General features: G+C 45.5%; 1 protein-coding gene across 6 annotated transcripts in view; it reads right to left on the bottom strand.

The window, feature by feature from the left end:
* The window catches only part of SOCS5 (suppressor of cytokine signaling 5), a 240,537-nt gene that overhangs the window by 148,412 nt on the left and 71,160 nt on the right, over nucleotides 1-20,965 (bottom strand). For 4 of the 6 annotated variants that reach the window (XM_073628497.1, XM_073628499.1, XM_073628498.1 and 1 more), the window contains one exon: nucleotides 697-7,586. The exons of the other annotated variants lie outside the window; for them this stretch is intronic. In XM_073628497.1, the coding sequence (XP_073484598.1) occupies nucleotides 5,961-7,574 (1,614 nt within the window). In that variant the 5' untranslated portion in view covers nucleotides 7,575-7,586 and the 3' untranslated portion in view covers nucleotides 697-5,960. Of the gene's footprint in view, nucleotides 1-696; nucleotides 7,587-20,965 lie in introns of those variants that run through there. 6 annotated transcript variants of the gene reach the window in all.

Raw genomic sequence — 20,965 nt, 5'->3', positions numbered from 1 at the left:
GCAAAGGAAGCCACTTTACTGTCTGTCCCAATAGGCGCCCCCTGCTGCTTTTCTTGGAACTAGTAAGATTGCTGGAATCGGACTATGAACAATCTCCTTTGTGTCTACAGAATGTCTTTGGAACACTTTTCAGCAGCATCAGGCTGTTCAGCATCTAGCCAAGGTCCAGAATGTTGTTATAAAGATCTAGGACAGGGATCTCCAAACTACGGCCCTCCAGCTGTTGTTGAACTACAAGTCCCATGAAGAATTGCAAAAAACTCTGAGATTCAGACATGACTAGGCATGATGGGAATTGTAGTTCCTGAACCACTGGAGGGCCATAGTTTGGAGACCACTGATCTAGGAGGATGATTTACGAGAAGTGAAAAATTGACCACAGCACCCAATCAAAAAACCAGGTTTCATTTTCAGATCTAGACTGCAAAAATATTAGATTTTCTGTGAGCAACAGCAAATATTTTTAGCACACTTTTCATACATTGGTTCTCTGCTGTTTTAGGCTCTGTTCACATATAGGTGCTTTAAATCGCGAGCAGAATTGCCGCGATACAGCCAGAATTGCAGCAAAAACGCATTTGCTTTGTCATTTGTTAATGGCACCACAAACGCGGTGAGATTCTGCTGCGAATGTCGCACAACAAAATGCGCAAACCAAATAATGCAACAACACTAACAGAATACTAACTCTACGTGTTTTTTTTTTTTTTTTAACTACATGTAGTTTTATTTCTCTTTAAGTTTTGAAGCATATCGTCACCTCAAATTTGTAAACAATTGAATTTTAGATGTAGGGACACATTGTTAAGTTAGGAACAGCTGCTTCCGATTTCATATATTAAGTGGTAGTGTATAGGATTCTAGATCTACAAATGAGTTGCATGTCGCCCCAAAAAGTTTTTGGGCGACAAAAGTTGCGCAATTGCAACGGGATTTGTCGTGTGTTATTTGTGGCAAAATTGCACCGCGTTTGGGGTGCAAACAATAATTAAAAAAAAAAAAAATAATAATGCCATCCCAAACATCCTGCATTTTGCTGAAATTCTGGAATCATGGGCAGAATTCACAGCGATTCCACCAGCGATTCAAAACGCCTATGCGTGAACGGAGCCTAATGCTGCATACACACGGTCAGAATTTCCATCAAAAAAAGTGTGATGGGAGCTTTTGGTCGGATATTCTGACCGTGTGTATGCTCTATCCAACTTTTTCTGTCTGAATTTCCGCCAGCAAAAGATTGAGAGCTGGTTCTCTATTTTTCGACGGAAATTCTGTTCGTCTGTATGCAATTCTGACACGCAAAAAACACGCATGCTCGGAAACAATTCGACGCATGCCCGGAAGCATTGAACTTCATTTTCTCGGCTCATTGTAGTGGTGTACGTCACCGCGTTCTTGATGATCGAAAGTTCAGAGAACTTTTGTGTGACCGTGTGTATGCAAGCCAAGCTTGAGCGGAATTCCGTCGGAAAAACCATCCAAGATTTTTCCGACGGAAATGCCGCTCGTGTGTATGCGGCATTAGAGTAAAACTCCAGACTAAACCCAACTAGTCCTAAAAATGCTCCCTCCCCCCTCCTAACACCTATACTCCCTATCCTGTGTAGGAGCAATCTATATACTGACCTATTACTGGTCATGTGATCCTCTGTGTCAGCTGCAGGGGAGAGGAGAGAGTGCACGGCAATGTCTGGGATTGACGACGTCACCCATAGGCTCCCATGGACCATCTGTTGCCCGCAGTCGTCCTCTCCCCTGCAGTAGCCGCTTGCTGACACAGGGGAGACGGATCACGTGACCAAACCAGTAAGGGCTGAAAATAGGCAAGTATACATCTTTTTTTTTTTTTTTTTTTTACAGAGGTTAGTCAGCACAGCTGTTGGGAAGGAGGGAACATTTTTAGGGCTAGTTAGGTTTAGCCAGGAATTCTACTTTTAACACCGACATGGGAATTTGAAATGCATTATGTCCAATATAAGTCAATAACAAAAATTGTGCCATTTTATACAAAACACCAATATTAGCCACTGGGGCCTTTAGAATCCTGGCCACTGTGCAGTTTTATACAAATCGATCTAGAAATTATTCTGGATTCACTACGTTTATTAATACAACAACAGATTCTTGCACCATTCCACATTTAAGACAATTTTGTATAAAAAAAAAAAAGAAAAAAGAAAAAAAAAAGAAGAGGGAGTTAACTGAGCAAGGTAACAAGTCCACCTTAACAAAGGCACCTGCAGTAACGCTGGATGCACAGTTTTAAGGTTACTGACATTATGTCATTTTATCAATTTAATTTGCTACAGTTATACTTTCTAGCTTAATTGTATTTTTTGCACTTCTATGAAGTGGAAACTGTATTTTTCTACAATTCCACTGAGGCCAGTCATAATGATGACCACTGACTGCCTTATTGCACCATAAAATCTATTTTCTGGAAAGTCAGTGAAAAGGCAATTAAAGTTTGACTTAAAAGGATCACAGTGGCTAAAAGACAAGCCGACAATAAAAAGCAAAATAAGTACTTGTGCCGATTCTGCTGCCTGTGCAGATTGACAGAGAACAATGGGCAACATGGGTGTGTGTGTGTGGTCCATTGAACACATTTATGATCTTGCGGCGGGGGGTGGGGGGGCAGTCTATCAACCACTGTCACAGTAAAACAGATTTGTGTGACTGGAGCATGGAATGCAGACACCACTTATGCCGCTGTAAAAATGGCAGACAAAACTTTCCAGTTTGATTGCCCTTTCCCCAAGTATTTGTTGGCCAGGTATATCAGTTGGTACACACGTGGGTATTGCCCAACAGGGCTGCTGTTAGAAATCACAGGGCCCCATACAGCCTGACAGGGCCCCCTTTCCCAGGCCGAAAGTGACTAAGGACATAGATTTATCAGTGGCTATCTCTGTAGCCTCAACTGCAGATGAATAGGAAGCACTTTGAGGCTTCCTGCTCATGCCAAAACGGAAGTAGTTTACTATGCTTCAGTGACGAATGGACACAGAAGTGACTGGTACCGATCGCTCACTGTGTTCATTGAGGAATGGAAGGGGCCAGGAAATTAGATATTTACCAGCTGGTTCCACCACTCTCCATCCCGCAGCAGCTGCAGGCAGGAGAGGAGTGAAGCCGGCAGCACTGCAAGGGTAAGGGGCACACAGGGGGGGCCCCCGGACAGCAGATGGAAAGGGCGCATGTGCTAGAACCTATCCCCCTGCAATGCAGCCAGAGGGAGAAAGAAGAGGAGAAAGAAGAGAAGAAGAAGCTGGCAGTGCTGCAAGGGGAGGCAGAAAAGGATTGGTGTCTGCAGTAAGACAGTACAGCGGGATCTCCTGCTCAGCAGATGCCCGGGCCCCCCTTTTGAGCTGATGGGTTATGGGCCCTGTAGCCCAAGTTGACTGAAATAGGCTGGATAAGAAAATCGATCACCTCGTTGTCTATTGGTGGCTAGGTGCTATAGCTAGAAGGTTCTCAGGATTAATTTTGGGGCTTTGCCTAGAGGTCTCTGAAGACGAGAGAGAGAAAAAATTTTTTAAAAAAATAAGTCATGCCCGTAGCACCAAAACTGTCAATCTAGCACAAACTGGGCGATACAATAAAAACATAAGGCTAATTGGTAATTTTATGAAACAACTTCACAAAACTGAATGTTAAGGCTGGGGTCACACAGTTGTGATGTGGTTAATGCGTGTTATGTTGGTAGGGCAGCCTGTTAATTTGAATGGGCTGCCCAATGCACCACAAAAGGGGCAAGTATTTTTTTCCCTTAAGCCGAGGTTCACACATATGCGATCTCTGCATGTTTTCCACACCGCATGGCAATTGCACTGTGTTTGTGATCTGCTGCGGGGATTGCCTGGTACAAAATGACCGCGCGATGCGCATCCTAAAAAAAGGTGTCTGCACTTTTGGTGCAATGCGATTTGAGCCAGTTCAAAATGAATGGGCTTAAATTGCACCGCATCGCATGTGGATTGCACAGGAAAGAGTTCCTGTGCGATTCACATGTGGGTTATAGTGTGAACTACGGATAACAAAGCACACCACAACACGATGTAGTGCGTTACTGTTAGTTATGGTGCTCTGCAATGCGTGTGTTTGGCAACGTGCCCTGGGGGAGCATTGAAGTGGAACTTCACTCTCCCAATCAACATTAATAATTTGTAATCCTCTTGCTGCTGGCATTAGTAAACAGATAGGAATGTATATCATATTTACTTGTTTTAAACTTTTTTTCTTTACATTTCTTCCGTTACTTCCTGGTTTCTTGCCTAGGCAAATGTCATATGATACACCCCAGGAGCTTTCGGGGGGGGGGGGGGGGGGGTTTTCTCAGCTAAGCACACTCTCCTGCATGCTTGAGCTAAGGGCAGATGGATTCCAGGAAGTAAAGTGCATCATGAATCATTTGCCCTTACTCAAGATGGCCACGGCTAGTAATGCTAGGGGGTGTTTTTCAAAGGGAATTCTCAACAAAATAAAGCATAAAAGGCATGGATGGATGGGGGAGCATGCTATGAATAATAAAAATGAATGAAAATGAGTTTGTGGTGCTCAGATGCAGTGAAGATTCACTTTAGGCTGGGTTCACACATATGCAAATTGGATGCATTTTTAACCGCATCCAATTCGCATAACATGTGAATGTGACTGGCTTTCAATGGAGATGGTTCACACTTGTCCGGAGCAACCGCGGTGCGGTTTTAAAAAAAGGGTCCTGTGCAGATGAGAATTCAGGCAAAAACTTGAATTCGCACCTGAACCGGTGAACAGAAACGCACCGGACTCTGGGACTGCAAAATGCAGCTGGACATGTGTGAACCCAGCCTTAAAAAAGAGGAACTGCAGTCTGCTCACATAATTTGTAATAAAAACATTTTTGTCATTCTAAAGCTTCCCTCCATCCACTTTGCATATTATTTTATATATACTGTGATTCTGTAGTTGCCAAATATGCTGCAGAAATCTCCCTCCACTGAGTCTGGCTGCAACCATTTTAACTGTGGGCAGCTGAAGCTGCTCCCTGTTCATTCCTGGATTTACACAGACACACCTGCAGCTCTCATTGGCCCTCTTATGACTGATGCATCCCCTCTGCTGAGAGTGAGAGAGTGTTGTGCATGATGTCACAAGCCAAAACTTTTTACCAGACAAGAAACAGGAAGTGGGCTGTATAAGGTATTTACTGGCAGAAAAAAAAAAGAGACGAAAAAAATGACTGAAGGTCCGCTTTAAGAACAAATGACACCGCAGCACACAAACACGCAAGTTACCACAACAGAACAGTGTAGCACAGCCCAAGTCAACTTGAATTTTAGTTTGTGATCCTTTCAAACTCTGTTCTTTAACCAAGTAAGCACCAGTTCAAACAACTTGATTTTTATTTCATTTTTTTTGTCATTAAAAATATTTTCTATTGCGGTAGCATATTAGGAACTTTAGCTTAATAAAAAGGCAACAGATTTATTCTCCACACTATGATGGGAAAAGACAAGTTGTCCATCTAGTTTTTTTTTTTTTGGGGAGATCTAGGTTTTTTACGTGGTGGTAATACATAGCTTAATCTGGACAAGTAAACTCTTTTATGTGTTTTTTTTCACTTTTTTTTTTTTTCTTTAAGCCATATAAACACCTCATTTCCTGCTACAAAAAACGGAGATACGAGCATTAGTACAATTAGTGTTAGCATTCATAAGAACATGCAGTTTAAGGATTCTGCTTCATCGTTCCACAGAATGCACAAGATGTCTTCTGTATAGGCAGAAGACAATAGACAGATACACTTAAAGCTTGAAGTGTCATACTTGATTATTTTCTAAATACAGGTAACATGTGCTTTTTTAAATTTTTTTTTTTTTATCATTTAACTGATACACGTTGAGCATATTTCTAAGTCTATGAGGTGGATAATCTGGAAGGTAAAGATGGGACAATAAGAAATGTTGCTTTTTTAATTATTTTGACTTAATGGGCTCCCTCTCTAGCCACCGCACTCTGACCTTTTGCTTATAATGATACTCTTTAAGGAAGTCTTGTAACATAGATGGCAGAGGAAGTAGATCAATGCCATCGTACGTGGTAGACTTGCAAATGACTGCTCTGCAGATATACTGCAAGCTAAAAGGGAAAGTTCTGTTTAAAGGTACCGTCAGCAAGGGCTCAAAAAACATGCAAGAGCTGGGATCTTTATAGTGTTCTAAGAGTCCTGTAACAGTGGAGGAGTGAAACACACAGGGGTCGTGAGCGTCAAAGCTGAAGTTGTGGTTCCACTGCTCAATGCGTGCATGCAGAGATCGGTTGTAGCGGCGGAAGCTCACGGAGAATAGATAGTCCTCTTGTGCGGAATCCCTGAGCAAAAAAGTGCCCTCTGGCCGGCCTTCCAATAAGGCCTCTGCCTCGTAGCGATCCATGACCCCCCAGTAACACGGGTTGCTTGTGATTTCCACCAGATCTGGCACAAGGCAGTGAATATAATCGATCTGGGTGTGCACTTTCCAGGCTCCCTGTCTATTCGTCTGAATATGGCTGTCTCCTGAAAACTGGCGCTGCTTCTGACGCCGTGACTGCAGGCAGAGAGTCGGGCCGTCTTCTTCAGACTCGCACCCGCCTTGTGATGTTGCGCCGTTGTCACCGGTCACGTCGGCCATGCCAGGAGCAAGTTTTGGTCCGAGCTTATATACAGGGTTGACTTGTGCTGTCGCTTCAAAGGTGTGGATTTGGGCATTTGGTGGAGGGTCAACGCCTTCCTCAATACTAAGCCTACGCCTCTCCCGTAATCTATCCTCTTCATCTTCGGCAGAAAGCAAAGACTGCTCAAACGTGTCCAGTATGCTTGTGTGTGGACTGACAGGTGCTGTATGCTGTTTAATCAGGTGCCATTTTTGGGCCAGATCAGATCCAGGAGGAAAGGGGCATTTTTCAAGCATCAGTTCAGAGAGATGAATTTTCCTCTTAGTAGTGAAAAGTGGCTTTGACTGCCTATTATAAGCTCTAATCGGAAAACACAAGCCCACAGTCTCATTCAGCCTCTGCCGTAAACTGCGACTGCCAACTGCCCGGCTGGAAACGACCTCCATATCGTGTACTGATCCAACCACATGACGTCTCTCTCTCCTCTGAAGCCCGCTCCTTTGCCTACCAATTTTTTTGTCTGGATCAATAGAGTTCTGAGTTTTGGTGGAGCACGAATGCTTCTTTTTGCCACCCCACGGGGCATGGCGAGTATATGAGTCTCTGCGTGCCAGGCGGGCACCTGCACTTAGACCCACATCATTGTCCTTTTCAATACTAATTTCAACCAACTGTGGCATTTCAGAAACACAGTTTGGGTTTCTCCTACTAGAACTACTGCAAGGACTCAGGCTCCTTTGAGAAGAAATGTTTTGGTGTAGGGGACTAGCTGACTGCAAGGAGGCCGGACCAGCGGAACCCTCTGCTTTATCCCCACCATTCAAACATCTGTTGGCATTAACATCCACAATGTCATTTTGATTCCCATCATCCTCATTGCTAAAGAGATTCTGGCACCGATATTTGAATGTGTTCCACATTTTTCCAACTTTATCCATTGATCGACTGACCTGCAAGTACAGAAAGAGAATATCAGTCACCAAACTAAAGAAACAAAATAAGCAGGAGTTGGAATCAAAACAATAAAAAAAAAAAAAACAGCAGAACGTCTAGCTTAAAGTGGTAGTAAATAGGGGTGCGCATCTTCACTGGTCTCACGATTCGATTACAATTATCTGGTCAACGATTCGATTTGATTCCACGATGCATCACGATTACCGACGAGCTCCCACCTCCGCTTGGGCCGCCTAGGCGGCCCTTCCACCCTGCAATCTTCTGGGACACATCACAGTTCCCAAAAGATTGCCCGGCTATGCAGGAAAGCACAGTGAGACATGCACACCAGGCTTTGAAGCTGCAAGCTGTCACAGCCGGATGCCCACGGTAGTATTGCCAGCGCCGTGGACAGCCACTTGTGCCAGTCAAACGCAGCCATCACTTCACTAACCCCCTCCACAATGCACAGGCCACCACTGGTGCTGGCAGTTCCTTGGCATTCCTGTTTGCACCTTCCAGCACACTAGGAGTTAACAGTGGAATGTGCACAGGATATCCAGGGACCTGTCAGCACGGAGCGAGAGGTGGAAGTAGAGTACACATTTGTACTCTTACTGTTTTTAAAATTACTTTCTTTTAATAAATGCTGTGTTACAATGAATGAAGTGCACCGCTGTACTGTATGTGCTTTTTGAAAAAATATGTCACTTCATACCGAATTTCACAGTAGTACTATACATCCCGCTCATGTGACTCCTGGCCCCCCCGCCTCTCTCTGCTCTCCTTTCACGTCTCCTGAGTCCTGACGTCAGCGGGGAATTCTCAGTCCCGCCCGCCTCTCTTCTGATACGATAGCTATAGTCAGCGGGCGGGGCTGAGAATCGTCAGGACTCAGGAGACGTGAGCGGAGAGAGGCGCGCCGGGGGCGCGGGAGTCGCATGAGCGGGATGTATCGTACTACTGTGAAATTCGGTATGAAGTGACATTTTTTTTTTTAAAAGCACATACAGCGGTGCACTTCATTCATTGTAACACGGCTATTATTATAATAAAATAATTTTAAAAATACGCTCCAAGCGCTTTCCCGCGAGGTGCGGGGCTAGTCGTCATGGCGTTACCCGCAATCGATTTTCCGGTCCTTATGCATCGATGCTGCAACGGGGACACCCGAATCGCGATGCAACAATTTCAGCACCCCTAGTAGTAAACCCACTTTTTCATCTTGTGCCTATAATAAGGCTTACCTATAGGTACATTGAATATCTCCTAAACGTGCACAGTTTAGGACAGGGTTATGCAAACTGTGGCCCTCCAGCTGTTGCAGAACTACTCATGAGGCATTGCAGCACTCTGACAGTCACAAACATTAAACCCAGAGGCAGAAGCATGATGGGACTGGTAGTTTTGCAACAGCTGGGGGGTCCACAATTTGCATATCCCTGGTTTAGAAGATATTCACACTGCATGCAGCAGGTGACGTCACCGGTACATGCACTCTGAAGGTCTGGCATACCGTGCCGGACATTCATAGCCCATGCTGTAGCCGAGGAAGTGGTGCCAGCATGGCCCCGGCCACTCATGTAGCCAGAGGCAGTGAACACATAAGGAAGACCAGGTGAAGATGGTAGCCCCATCAGTGGTGACAGCGTTCCGCTGGATGGGCTTAGTTTTAAAAAGGTAGGTCAAATGCATACTAGCACATTATGCATTTGTCTTACAGGGGAGTTTTTTTTCCTGCAGCGGTTTACTACCACTTCAACCACTTGAGTTCCAGAAGGTTTTGCCTCCTTAATGACCAGGCTCATGTTTTGCACTGCGCTACTTTAACTGGTAATTGCGTGGTCATGCAACACTGTACTCAAATAACATTTTTATACATTGTTTTTTCACACAAACGGAGGTCTCTTTTGGTGGCATTTGATCACCAATGGGGTTTTTTTTATACAAATTACAAAAGACTGAAAATTTTCAACAAAACAATATTTTCTACTTTGTTACAAAACATATCCAATAAAAAAAAAAAACCCAAAGAACCTAATTTTTTCATAAGTTTAGACCAAAACGTCTGCTACAGGTCATTGGAAAAAACAAAAAAAAAAAAAACAAACAAACCAATAAGTGTATATTAATTGGTCTGCAGGTGATTTGCACCGAACTGCTGATCAAATCACATGCAATGTCTGTGCGATGCAAATTCAGCCATACAGACTGTATGGCTGAATTTGCATCGCATTCGGACCAAATTTGTGCAGGATTTTTTTTTGGTCCGCACTAGAATCGGATTGCATGGGTGTTCACACCCATACGAACTGATTCCTGTCCAAATTGACCGTTCGCACTGCAATATGCGGCGTCATTAACTTTCTATTGACACTTCCAGCAGTTCGCATAGGGCCGTGTGAACTGCCTGCGAGAGACATGTGATGCGGGAACACTGTAAATCCAGTAAGGGTTCCCGCATCGCTGCTGTGTGAACCATGCCTTAGCATCTACAAACTATGGTACATATATTTGAAAATTGATCAATCCTGATGTACTGACAGCCTATTTCTTAAAGCCCTAAATTGCCAAGACAGTACAAATACCCCTCAAATGACCCCTGAGTTAACCATTCATGAACAGCTTGCTTTTGGTTGTGATCTGTGATTGGCTACAACTAATCACACGGTACAGGTAGCCAGGTACCATGAGATTGCTGTGCGCCAATCACAACAGTAAGCAAGCTGTTCATGAATGGCCCATGATAATAAACACGATACTCGATTACTTAATCCTAACCTGGAGCAGGCACAATCCCGTACATGTACGCGATTGTTCCTGCACATGCCACCCCAATATAGTGTATTTGGTGTGGCGGGTCGGCAAGTGGTTAATCTGTAAACTTTGAGAAACATTAAAATAACTGAACCTGATCAGTAATGATGCCCACCAGCATAAGACCACCAGGTACTTCCTCCAGGCACCGGTTTTCAGTCTAATGATACCATAGCATTTTGGCAAACATGTAGTAAAAGCAGCGACCCATGGACAGAGTGGTGTGCCGCTCAGGCTCAGCTGGTTCGGGGAGTGAAGGATGCAAGTATCTGCTGCTGTGGGAGTGCTGGCGGGAGTGGAGCGCGTCCCGGGTCCTACAGCAGCTAGAGAGGAGAAAATCCCCCGGTGCCACACATCCACGCAGGTTTTCCAGGGGTGAAGTTACAACCTCAGCCTGGACTCCTGCCAGGGCATGGCCTGGCGGAAGCCCAGGCTGAGGTTGTGACTTCACCACTGAATAACTGCATGGATGTGCGGCACCAGGGGGGGGATTTCTCCTCTATGTAGTACAAGCAGGGTAGGATCATAGTTGATTTTATCGTCAGTATTTTTTTGCCCATTTTGTTCCTTTATATTAAAACCCAGAGTATCCACATGTGTGAATACACCATTTTCAGTCATCTGGAAGCTGTAAAACACAGAATGCTTTAACCTATGTCCCCGAAGCAAGCTGTAATGCCTACATCACAAATGAAATGAAAATGTAATTTAAATACATAAATACCATTTGCACCAAAAATAGTCTCTACATTTAGAAAAACGAACCGGCAACTGAAGAGAAATTTTCCAAAACTAAATGGGGTCATTCAAAATGCTTCCAACACAAATGCTAAACAAAGAAGTTCACCACATATTGGTAACAGTTATACAAGCAGATAGGGCTGAAACGATTAATTCGATATTATCGATAATGAAAATCGTTGTCAATGATTTTCATTATCGATTAGTTGGTCCGCACCTTCCTCCCTGCCCAGTCCGTTAGAATCCTCCTGCGTACAAGGCGGCGGCGCTCATGTGACCAGGCACGTCTGTGCCTCTCCTCCTCGCTGACATCAGCTCCCCCCTGATATTCTCAGCCCTGCCACTGCTGCCTCCAGGGAATAGACCGAGAGAGGGGAGAAGCACCCGTGAGAGCCAAGCTGCACCTGTGTGAAATGATAATGTAGCGGCTAATGGCTATACAATTAGTCAGTACAGTACATTAATTTCTGTGATGACAAGTGCCCCCATGATCCTAAGTATTTTTTTGTTGGGGGGGGAGTGCCCCATCATTGGTGTGTGTGGGGGGAATAGTGCCCCATCATTGGTGTTCTGGGGGGGGGGAATAGTGCCCCACCATTGGTGTTCTGGGGGGGGGGGGAATAGTGCCCCATCATTGGTGTTCTGGGGGGGGGGGGAATAGTGCCCCATCATTGGTGTTCTGGGGGGGGGGAATAGTGCCCCATCATTGGTGTTCTGGGGGGGGGGGGGGGGGATAGTGCCCCACCATTGGTGTGCCTGGAGGGTTTTTGAGAAAACAGGCCCACTAATGGCACAAGTGTGTGCTTGTCACTTTAGTAGTATCAGGATTAGAAGTCAGTGCCCCACCCTCCCAAGGGGGGCCGTGATGGTAAGGCAGATGGGACAGACCAGGAAAGCTGGCTGACAGACAGGATCTCACCCGGCTGTCAGAGGTGCCCGAGTCTACGAGTGACGGGACAGCTAGGAGCTGAAAAGGACAGAGACAAAAAAAAAACAAAAACCTTAGTTAGACTCACAGGTGACGGTATTTCTATGAGCCTTTCAGGACAGCACTTTGGAGAGAGAGCGTAGCTCCACCTCTTAAAAGGAAACACTGCGTGACAACACCCTTATAAAAATCAGCTGCTTCCACCATGCCATCAGTTGTTACAGAGAATTCCTCCAACATGCTGGAAGATATAAACAGACAATTATCGAGCCCAATGATTATAAACTATACATATTAACCTAGGGAGGGAAGTAGGCTGCTGTCCTGAAAGCTCATAGAAATACCGACACTGGTAAGTCTAACTAAGGTTTTCTCCCTGCACCTTTCAGGACAGCACCTTGGAGATGATAACCGAGAAATTATTTGGGTGGTACCGCTGCTTGTAAAACCTTCCTGCCAAAGGACTGGTCTGAGGCTGACAGTAGATCCAACCTGTAGTGCCTTATGAAGGTTGAAAAACTTGACCACGTGTCAGCCTTGCATATCTGCTCTGGTGATGCCCCGGCCCTCTCTGCCCACGAAGCCACCACTGCCGTGTAGAGTGAGGCAATATACTCTCTGGAGGATCTAACCCTAAGGACAGGTACGCTTCTTTAATAGCCTGTTTTAACCACATTCCAAGGGTACTTTTGGAAGCTTTATCCCCTTTGTGACTTAATTCTATTAGGACAAAAAGAGAAGATGACTGAGATTCTTTGTTACTTCTAAATACTTTAAGAGGTACCTTCTGACGTCCAGAGTATGGAAGGCTTCTTCTCCTGGCCCAGAAAGTAGGGAGTATGATCTCCTGTGTGCGGTGAAAAACCAAAGGCACCTTAGATGATAGGAAGGCTGGATCTGTCCTCAGCACTATCCTGTCCAGGAGACATCTCATAAAGGGCTCCTTGATAATGGCTGTATTTCATGGATTCTACGTGCAGACGTCATTGCAACCAGGAGAATTGTTTTAAAGGTCAGGAATCTTAAAGATGTCTCTTCTAGTGGTTCAAAAGGTGAATTAGTAAGTCCATGAAGAACCAAAGATAAATCCCACTTGGGAAAACTAACAAGAGGCCTAGGCCTAACCTCTGCCATAGCCTTAAAAAAAAAAAAAAAAAATCAGACTATCAAGGGTTCCCTTGACAAGGTTTTTTCCAAAAAAAAAAAACAAAAAAAAAAAACTGATAATGCAGCTACCTGCGTCTTGAGAGTACTTGCTGCTAAACCTTTCTCCATTCTTTCCTGGAGAAATTCTAAAACTGAAATAGTGCTAACGAAATTTCTTGCTGGAACACCAGGTATTGTAACACTTACAGACTTTGAAGTAAGTAGCCCTGGTGACCTTCCTACTTGCTATGGCAGAAGGGTGTTGATAAGTTTTTCTGATAGCCCCCTTTTCCTTAGAATTTCTTCCTCAGAAACCAGGCGGTTAGATTGAGGTACGCTGGATCTGGATGGAGAATCTGACCCTGACCCAGAAGGTCCTCCCAGATTGGTAATCTCCAGGAAGGTTTTGCTGAGAGATTCAATAGGGTTGAGAACCAGGGTCTCCTTGGCCAATAGGGAGCAATTAGGATCAGATCTGTGGACTCTTGCCTGAACTTTGCCAACACTCTTGGTATTAGCTGAAACGGGGGGAAGCTAAGACAGGGGGAAGTCCCATTTGTGAGCTAATGCATCCACTCCAAGCTCTTGATCATCTCGAATAATGCTTGGTTTAAACTACCATTCCACCTCCCTTACTTCCCTTCTGCTGAGAAGGTCTGCTATTGTGTTTCAGATGGACTGCGGACAGCGAGGCCAAATTGTCCTCTGCTCAACTCAGTATCTGATGAGCTAGTTCCATCAGGGTCTTGCTCCTTGTGCCCCCCCCCCCCCTGCTTTGTTAGATATAATACTGCCGTCATGTTGTCTGACAACACCTGGACATGCTGTTCTTTTAGGGCCTGCTGGAAGAATAGGAGGCTTAGATGGACAGCCTTAAACTCACTCTAATTTGAGGACCTTCTTGCTGCTGGCTTGGACCAAACTCCCTGTGTTTGCTCTTCGAGGTGAGCTCCCCACCCCCATGTGCTCGCATCGGTCGTTACTCAGCTATTCGCGTTACTGGAAAAGTCCAGGGGAGTCATTTTGAGATGTTTTTTGGTCTCTCCACCAAAGTGACCTTTTTGCCCTTGTTCCTATTTTGAACTTCTTTTCCAGAGGTTCCTGGTGTGCCCAATTCAGTAGAATGTCTGCCTGCAGACGTTGAGCATGTAGCCTGGCCCACTGCACTGAAGGGATTGATGCGGTTAACAGACCTAAAACGGACATGGCTTCCCTTACTGAAACCTACGTGTTGGTTTGAAGTGTTCTTAGAGCCAACTGCATTTTTTCTACCTTCCTCTATGAGAGGAAGATTCTTTGCTCTGTTGAATCTATTTCGTATCCCAGAAACCTCACTCGTTGCAATGGTATCAAATTTGATTTCTGGAGATTCAGAAGCCAACCTAGGCTGTTTAGACATCCCTGGGTTACTTGCAGATTGATCACTACCTGACCTTTTGCTTCTGCGAACAGAAGTAGATAGTCCAGATAAGGCACTATGGAGATCCCCTTCAGTCTCAGGGACTCCAGAGCCTCTGCCATCACTTTCGTGAACACTCTAGGAGAGGAGGAAAGGCCGAAGGGCAGCGCCCTGAACTGAAGGTGCCAAACCCCCCCCAAATTGACTGCTAGGAATTTCTGAGATGTAACTGCAATTGGTATATGGAGATAAGCATCCCTCAGGTCGATGGATGCCATGTAACAGTTGGGAGCAAGTAAATTTTTCTGAGAAAATAGTGTCCATTCGGAACCTTTTGTACTATAGATTGATTCTCAACCTGGAGATTGTGAACCAGACGAAATTTCCCAGATGGTTTCTTGATCAAGAAAACGTGGGAGTAAAAACCCCTCCCTTCTTGGTCCTTCGGGACCCTGTTGCATCAGTTCTCTCAGAAGAGACGTCATCACCAGGGCTTTTTCCTGATCCCTCGGAAGGTTTGTAATATAAAGCCAGCTTGGGGGTGTCTGAAAATTCTAGCTGATATCCTTGACTGATTAGATTCAGAACAAACTGGGTTTTTGTTGCTTTTTCCCCAACCTCCCGCCTACTGGTAGATGGTTGTCATTGCTTTTTTGAGGTTGAGGAAATTCTTCCTTTGCTGCGCCACTTTCTTTTTCTGCGGAAAAGCATTCTTCTTGTCCGCTGCTCTATCAAAGACTGTCTCTAATTCCGATCCAAACATCAGGATCTCCTGTAAAGGGAATTCCACCCAACTTTACCTTTAAAAGCGGAGTCCCCCGACCAGGTCTTAAGCCAAAGAGCCCGTCTGGCTGAATTGAATGGCCTTTGGAGCTCCGCCGAAATTTTTTTTTTTTTAAAGTCAGCAGCTACAAATACTGCAGCTGCTGACTTTTAAAACATGGACACTTACCTGTCCAGGGCGCCAGTGATGTCGGCATCCGAGGCCGAACCGTCTCTCGGTCCTCGGGTGCTGCCGCCTCCATCTTCGGTAAGGGAATCAGGAAGTGAAGGCTTGTGGCTTCACTTCCCAGTTCCCTACTGAGCATGCTCGAGTCGCGCAGAGCAATACGGATGGTCCCTGCTGTCTCTGGGACCTGTGTGTTTCCCAGCAGACAGCGGGGGGCTGATGGGAAGTGGCATAAATACCCGCAGATTATGCGGATATCTATGCCGGAAGGTATCTGCACCCCCCCCGAAAGGTGCCAGTTGTGACACCGGAGAGGGGGAGGAATCCGATGTGCGGAAGTTCCACTTTTGGGTGGAACTCTGCTTTAGGGGTTCCAGTCAGAATCCCATATTTCTGGCTACTACTGTAGCGGCCATTGCCGGCTTTAGGTTAGATAAGGGCGAGTCCCAGGCTTTCCTTAACAGTGCGTCTGCTCTTTTGTCCATGGTGTCCTTTAAGTATGCCCATGTCCTCAAATGCTAGATCAGTCCATCAAGACACTTGGGAGAAGGCGGCATCAATTTCTGGTCTTTTATTCTACACCAACGCTTCATCATCCTCAAAAGGAGGTTCCTTTTGAGGGGTCTAGAAAAAAAGAAAAAAAAAACTCTTTTCTGGTTCTCTTAATTGTATAGGTTAGAACTTTATGGACAGGAAAATCTGTTTTGTCTCCTCTAGCCCCTGGTACATTTTGTCATGTAATGACAGCTAGGCTTTCTCTTCTTGAATTTCCAGAGTGGTATAAACCGCTTTTAGCAAGTCATCCACTTCTTCTAACGTTAGGTTATATCTAGACGTTCTATTGTTGATGGGTGAATACTCTCTTCCTCCGATTCACTTTCAATAAGTCTTGAAGTGGTAGGAGGAAGACTGGATGCTCTGTTCCTGGCTGGAACTCTGGATCTCTTTCTTCAAAAGAGAATGTACTGTCCCTAGGGCAGTGATGGCGAACCTTGGCACTCCAGATGTTTTGGAACTACATTTCCCATGATGCTCATGCACTCTTCAGTGTAGTTGAGTATCATGGGAAATGTAGTTCCAAAACATCTGGAGTGCCAAGGTTTGCCATCACTGCCCTAGGGTCTCTGCTAATTCCTTTCTCAAAGAGCTCCTTACACTCCTGTGTGGACTCTTCCCTTACTAAACCAGTGATACAGGATCTGCAAAGCGGTTTGGCCCATGAGTCCCTTAATGGGTTTTTGCACGAAGGACATTTTCTTCCTGCAGTTCTCTCCGTTTTGGCGGTGGCTTTCTGTAAGACAGAAACAACCCCCGCACCTCTATTAACGAGATACTTTTGCAATAGAGAGACAAGAAACATAGTACCCAAAGCATAGTCCCCACCGTGCCCCAGAGTCTCCCTCCATGCTCAACTGCTAATGGAATGGGTCAACTTAGCAGACAGCTGCAGGATCTAACCATCACACTAAACAAAACCACCCAGTGAAGAAAAGGAAAGAGGTGCCTCTGCACTTCTCCTACCTGGGCCTGGCCAGGAACCTGGGCGCCTGCATCCACCATTGCTGCCGACTGTCTCCTCCATCACGAGCGCCGCAGAAGCCGACTGTGTGCTCCTTAAAAGCAGCTCCTCTGGCGTCCATCGCTCAGGAGCGGAAAGAAGTCACGGCCAGATGACCCACCCCTTCCTCCTGTGTTCCAGCAGCCAGAACCACGTGCTGCTACGCCCCGGCGGAAGTCTCCCATGCAGCTTCCCACGCAGTGGGTTCTCACTATCCAGACAACAAAGAGCAATATTCAAGCCTCCTGGCTCTCTTTGCAGTTCTACTGCTCAGGCCTCATGCCTTGGTCCTCCGGACCATCTAGCACCCATCCCCAGTGCTAGTACACGAATGCTGTACCTTTTTTTTTCTCCCTTCGCCTTTCCGGACAGCACCTTGGAGAGCGCAACTTCACCTCTTAACAGGAAACACTGTGTGACAACACCCCTTTAAAATCAGCTGCTTCCACCATGCTATCAGTTTAAGGGCCCTTTCACACTGAGGCGGTTTGCAGGCGCTATTGCGCTAATAGCGCCTGCAAACCAACCCAAGAGTGCCACTGCTTTGCCTCCAGTGTGAAAGCTCCAAGGGCTTTCACACTGGAGCAGTGCGCTAGTAGGACGGGAAAAAAAGTCCTGCTAGCAGCATCTTCGGAGCGGTGAAGGTGCGGAGTGTATACCGCTCCTGCCCATTGAAATCAATGGGACAGCGCGGCTATACCGCCGGCAAAGCGCCTCTGCACAGGCGCTTTGCGGTGGCACTTAACCCTTTCTCGGCCGCTAGTGGGGGGTAAAACCGCCCCGCTAGCGGCCGAATACCGACTGTAAAGCGCCGCTTATAATAATAATAATAATAATTTACCGCCGACGCCGCCCCAGTGTGAAAGGGCCTTTAGTGTTTCCTCCGCAATGGTGTTAGCACTGCTGGGGAACCAGGGGGGCTGCGCTCTCTCCAAGGAGGGGGTTTTGGCAGTACCTTTGTTTTTTTCTGTCATCAGACCAGCCCAGCTCCCTTCCGCACGAGAGGGGGATTGCTCCGGTGCCCGGTCCTTAGCCGGCTCACAGGAGTAAGGGTCCGCTGGTGGTCGTCCGCCCCGGGTGCTCGGGAGGCCGCAAGTGTGCTCAGTTGGAGCGGCCGAGACCTGGCACGGAAAAAGTATAAAGTATTCCGACCCCCTTCACTTTTTTCAATTTGGTTTTGTTGCAGCCTGATACTACAATTAAAAGCCTTGCCCAGATCTGTGCAATAATCCTGTCTGAGGTCTGCAGGCAGCTCCTTTGACCTCATGACTTTTGCTTGGATACCGTATGCATAGCCAGTTGTGAGGCCTTTTATAGAGAGGTGTGTGCCTTTCCAAATCACGTCTTAGTTTAATTTAGCACAGGTGGACTTCAATCAAGGTGTAGAAACCTCTCCGCAACGATCATGAGATATGGGAGGCACCTGAGCTGAATTTCAAGTGTTGTTGCAAAGAGCCTGAATACTTAGGCCAATGAGATATTTCAGCTTTTCACACATTTGAAAACATTTCTAAAATGACAAACACAACAAAACTGAAAAAAGTGAAGGGGTCTGAATACTTTATGAATGGGCGGTGTGTGTGTGTACGTACACACACACACACAATAAATGTTTAAAAAAAAAAAAAAAAAAAAAAACAACACTTTGATAGGATTTGCATCAATCAAATGTGAAAAAAAAATATAAAAAAGAATGAATAGATCTAATATTCACTAATGCAAGTATAAAATAAAATGCAAAAATGTGGCTCTCTTTACAGTATATTCATCGACAATGTGTGCTAGGAAGTTGGTAAGAATTGCAAAAACATTAACATCCCTCTACCTTAAAACAGGAAACGTGTATCAAAATAATACTGGTTAGACCGTTAGAGTGTAGACAAAAACACAGCTGCAGAGTGGCAACATGTGACAGCTTTGCAAAAACATTAGGAGCCCTTACATAATCTTATGATAACAAACTTTGTTTTATTCATTGTTACAACTAAAACCTCTATGTCATCTCATTACGCAGTAGTATTTTATTACTTTAAAGCAGAACTTCGGGAAATAACTTTTTCCCCATGTCCTTGTTGCAGATCTCCTACCTGCCTAGACTATGCCATCCATTTTCTTCTGAGCTCTGTAGTTCCCCTGTAGTAGCCTGCTGATCTTGATGAAAATCTGTTAATCCTCAGTGATTTCCTATTTGTAAGACCAATGGCCGCTATTCCTCCTGTACTCCCAAGCCAACGGTCTTGGCATTTCCCAGTTGTAGTTCTCTACAGCAAGCAGGAACTTCTACTTCCATCCCGCTTGCTGTAGAGGGTGGAGGGGGTCTCACAGCCCCCGGTCTGTACCACCCATAGAGGTGGTGTCCTCTTGTTCCTCCTCTGCTCCCCGCCAGCTTTGCATGTAAAGCAGCATGGCCCGGCGCTCTCTCTCTGGTGCTGCTAGGAATGTTCTCACATACGCCATACAAGCCCTGATTGCCGTTAGAAAAATCTTAAAGTAACAGTAGGAGGAGAAGGATTTCTAATACTGAATTACAGCAGATTACAGTGTGTATAATATCATTATGGGCATGTGTCTACAGTTTAGTAAGGATTACATAAGTAATGCAATATGTTAGTTTGGCTGCTGCTGTGGTTGGAGGGGGAGAGAACAACCATGCTTTGTATTTATTAGGCTGTATACAACATACCTATCCTGCTGTGTGTTACTGAGTAGTGTGGCTGGCTGGATGCAGAATGAGGGGGTGGGATTTATGTTGAAGTGGGCTTGTTCACATTTAACATGTACAGGCCTAGTGTACCCTCCCATATTCACTGCAATTCTCAAAGCATGATGGGAAATGTAGTTTGATTACAGTGTAGAGAGAGGAGAGGATATGATGTGATAACTGTTCTAACAGCTCCTCCTTGACAGAATAGATGCTGCATTTCTTGAATTAGAGAGCTGCCTTCTTGAAAATTCAATTAGACTTTTCAATGGTAAGGAATCACAAAATGTAATAACTGTTTAGTGTTCTGTGTAGGGGGGTATACTAATGGGGGATTTTTTGCCAATCCCAGTTCTGCTATGTTTGCAGTCATGAACTTTTTTTTATTATTATTTAAAACAAACATGTTATACTTACCTGCTCTGTGTAAGGATATTGCACAGAGCAGCCCCAAACCTCCTCTTCCGGGGTCCCCTGCTGGTGCTCTGGGCGCCTTCTCTTCTGTGTCTGCCCCTATAGCAAGCCACTTGCTATGGGGGCAGACGTGCAGGCATGCTCCTGATCTCTAAAGACCCACAGTGTGGCTCACCCATCCCCCCCCCCCCCACACTCCCTTCTCACAGGATTTGACTTGCAGCAGGAGCCAATGGCTCTCAGTGAAGTCTGTGAGCAGGAAGAGGGGAGAGAAAACCTGCAGTCTGGCACAGCACTGGATTCATAGAAGAATCAGGCAACTAATTTCCAGGTAACCTAACAGCAGTCATGTAAATGTTATGTTCATTGAGTCCCCCTCTCTTTATGAAACACAGTGTCTGCTCAAGATGACGGCAACCGCTGGAGATATCAGATTAGAGCTAGCTGTGAATGATGGACCTAGAATTACTGCTCTCATGTTGCAGCAATACTTCACAGGTGAGGCACAGTCGCCGTTTACATACACGTGTATGTCCTACTCTTGCCTTTGCTATGCGATAGCTTTGGCAGGAGACTGTTTCTATTTATAGAGAAAGGGTCTCTTATTTGCCAGAATACTTTATTAACCCCAAAGGGAAATACATTTCCCTTAATATCTCCCCTTGTAGCCATTCAAGCACAGGATTGTGCTTGATCAGCTGTGCACCTGGCATCTCAGAGCTGAGCGCTTTCTCGTTCATTCA

The sequence above is a fragment of the Aquarana catesbeiana genome, linkage group LG04 (assembly GCF_042186555.1).
Source record: "Aquarana catesbeiana isolate 2022-GZ linkage group LG04, ASM4218655v1, whole genome shotgun sequence".
Taxonomy (NCBI): domain Eukaryota; kingdom Metazoa; phylum Chordata; class Amphibia; order Anura; family Ranidae; genus Aquarana; species Aquarana catesbeiana.
This window is presented reverse-complemented; position numbering and strand designations above follow the sequence as displayed.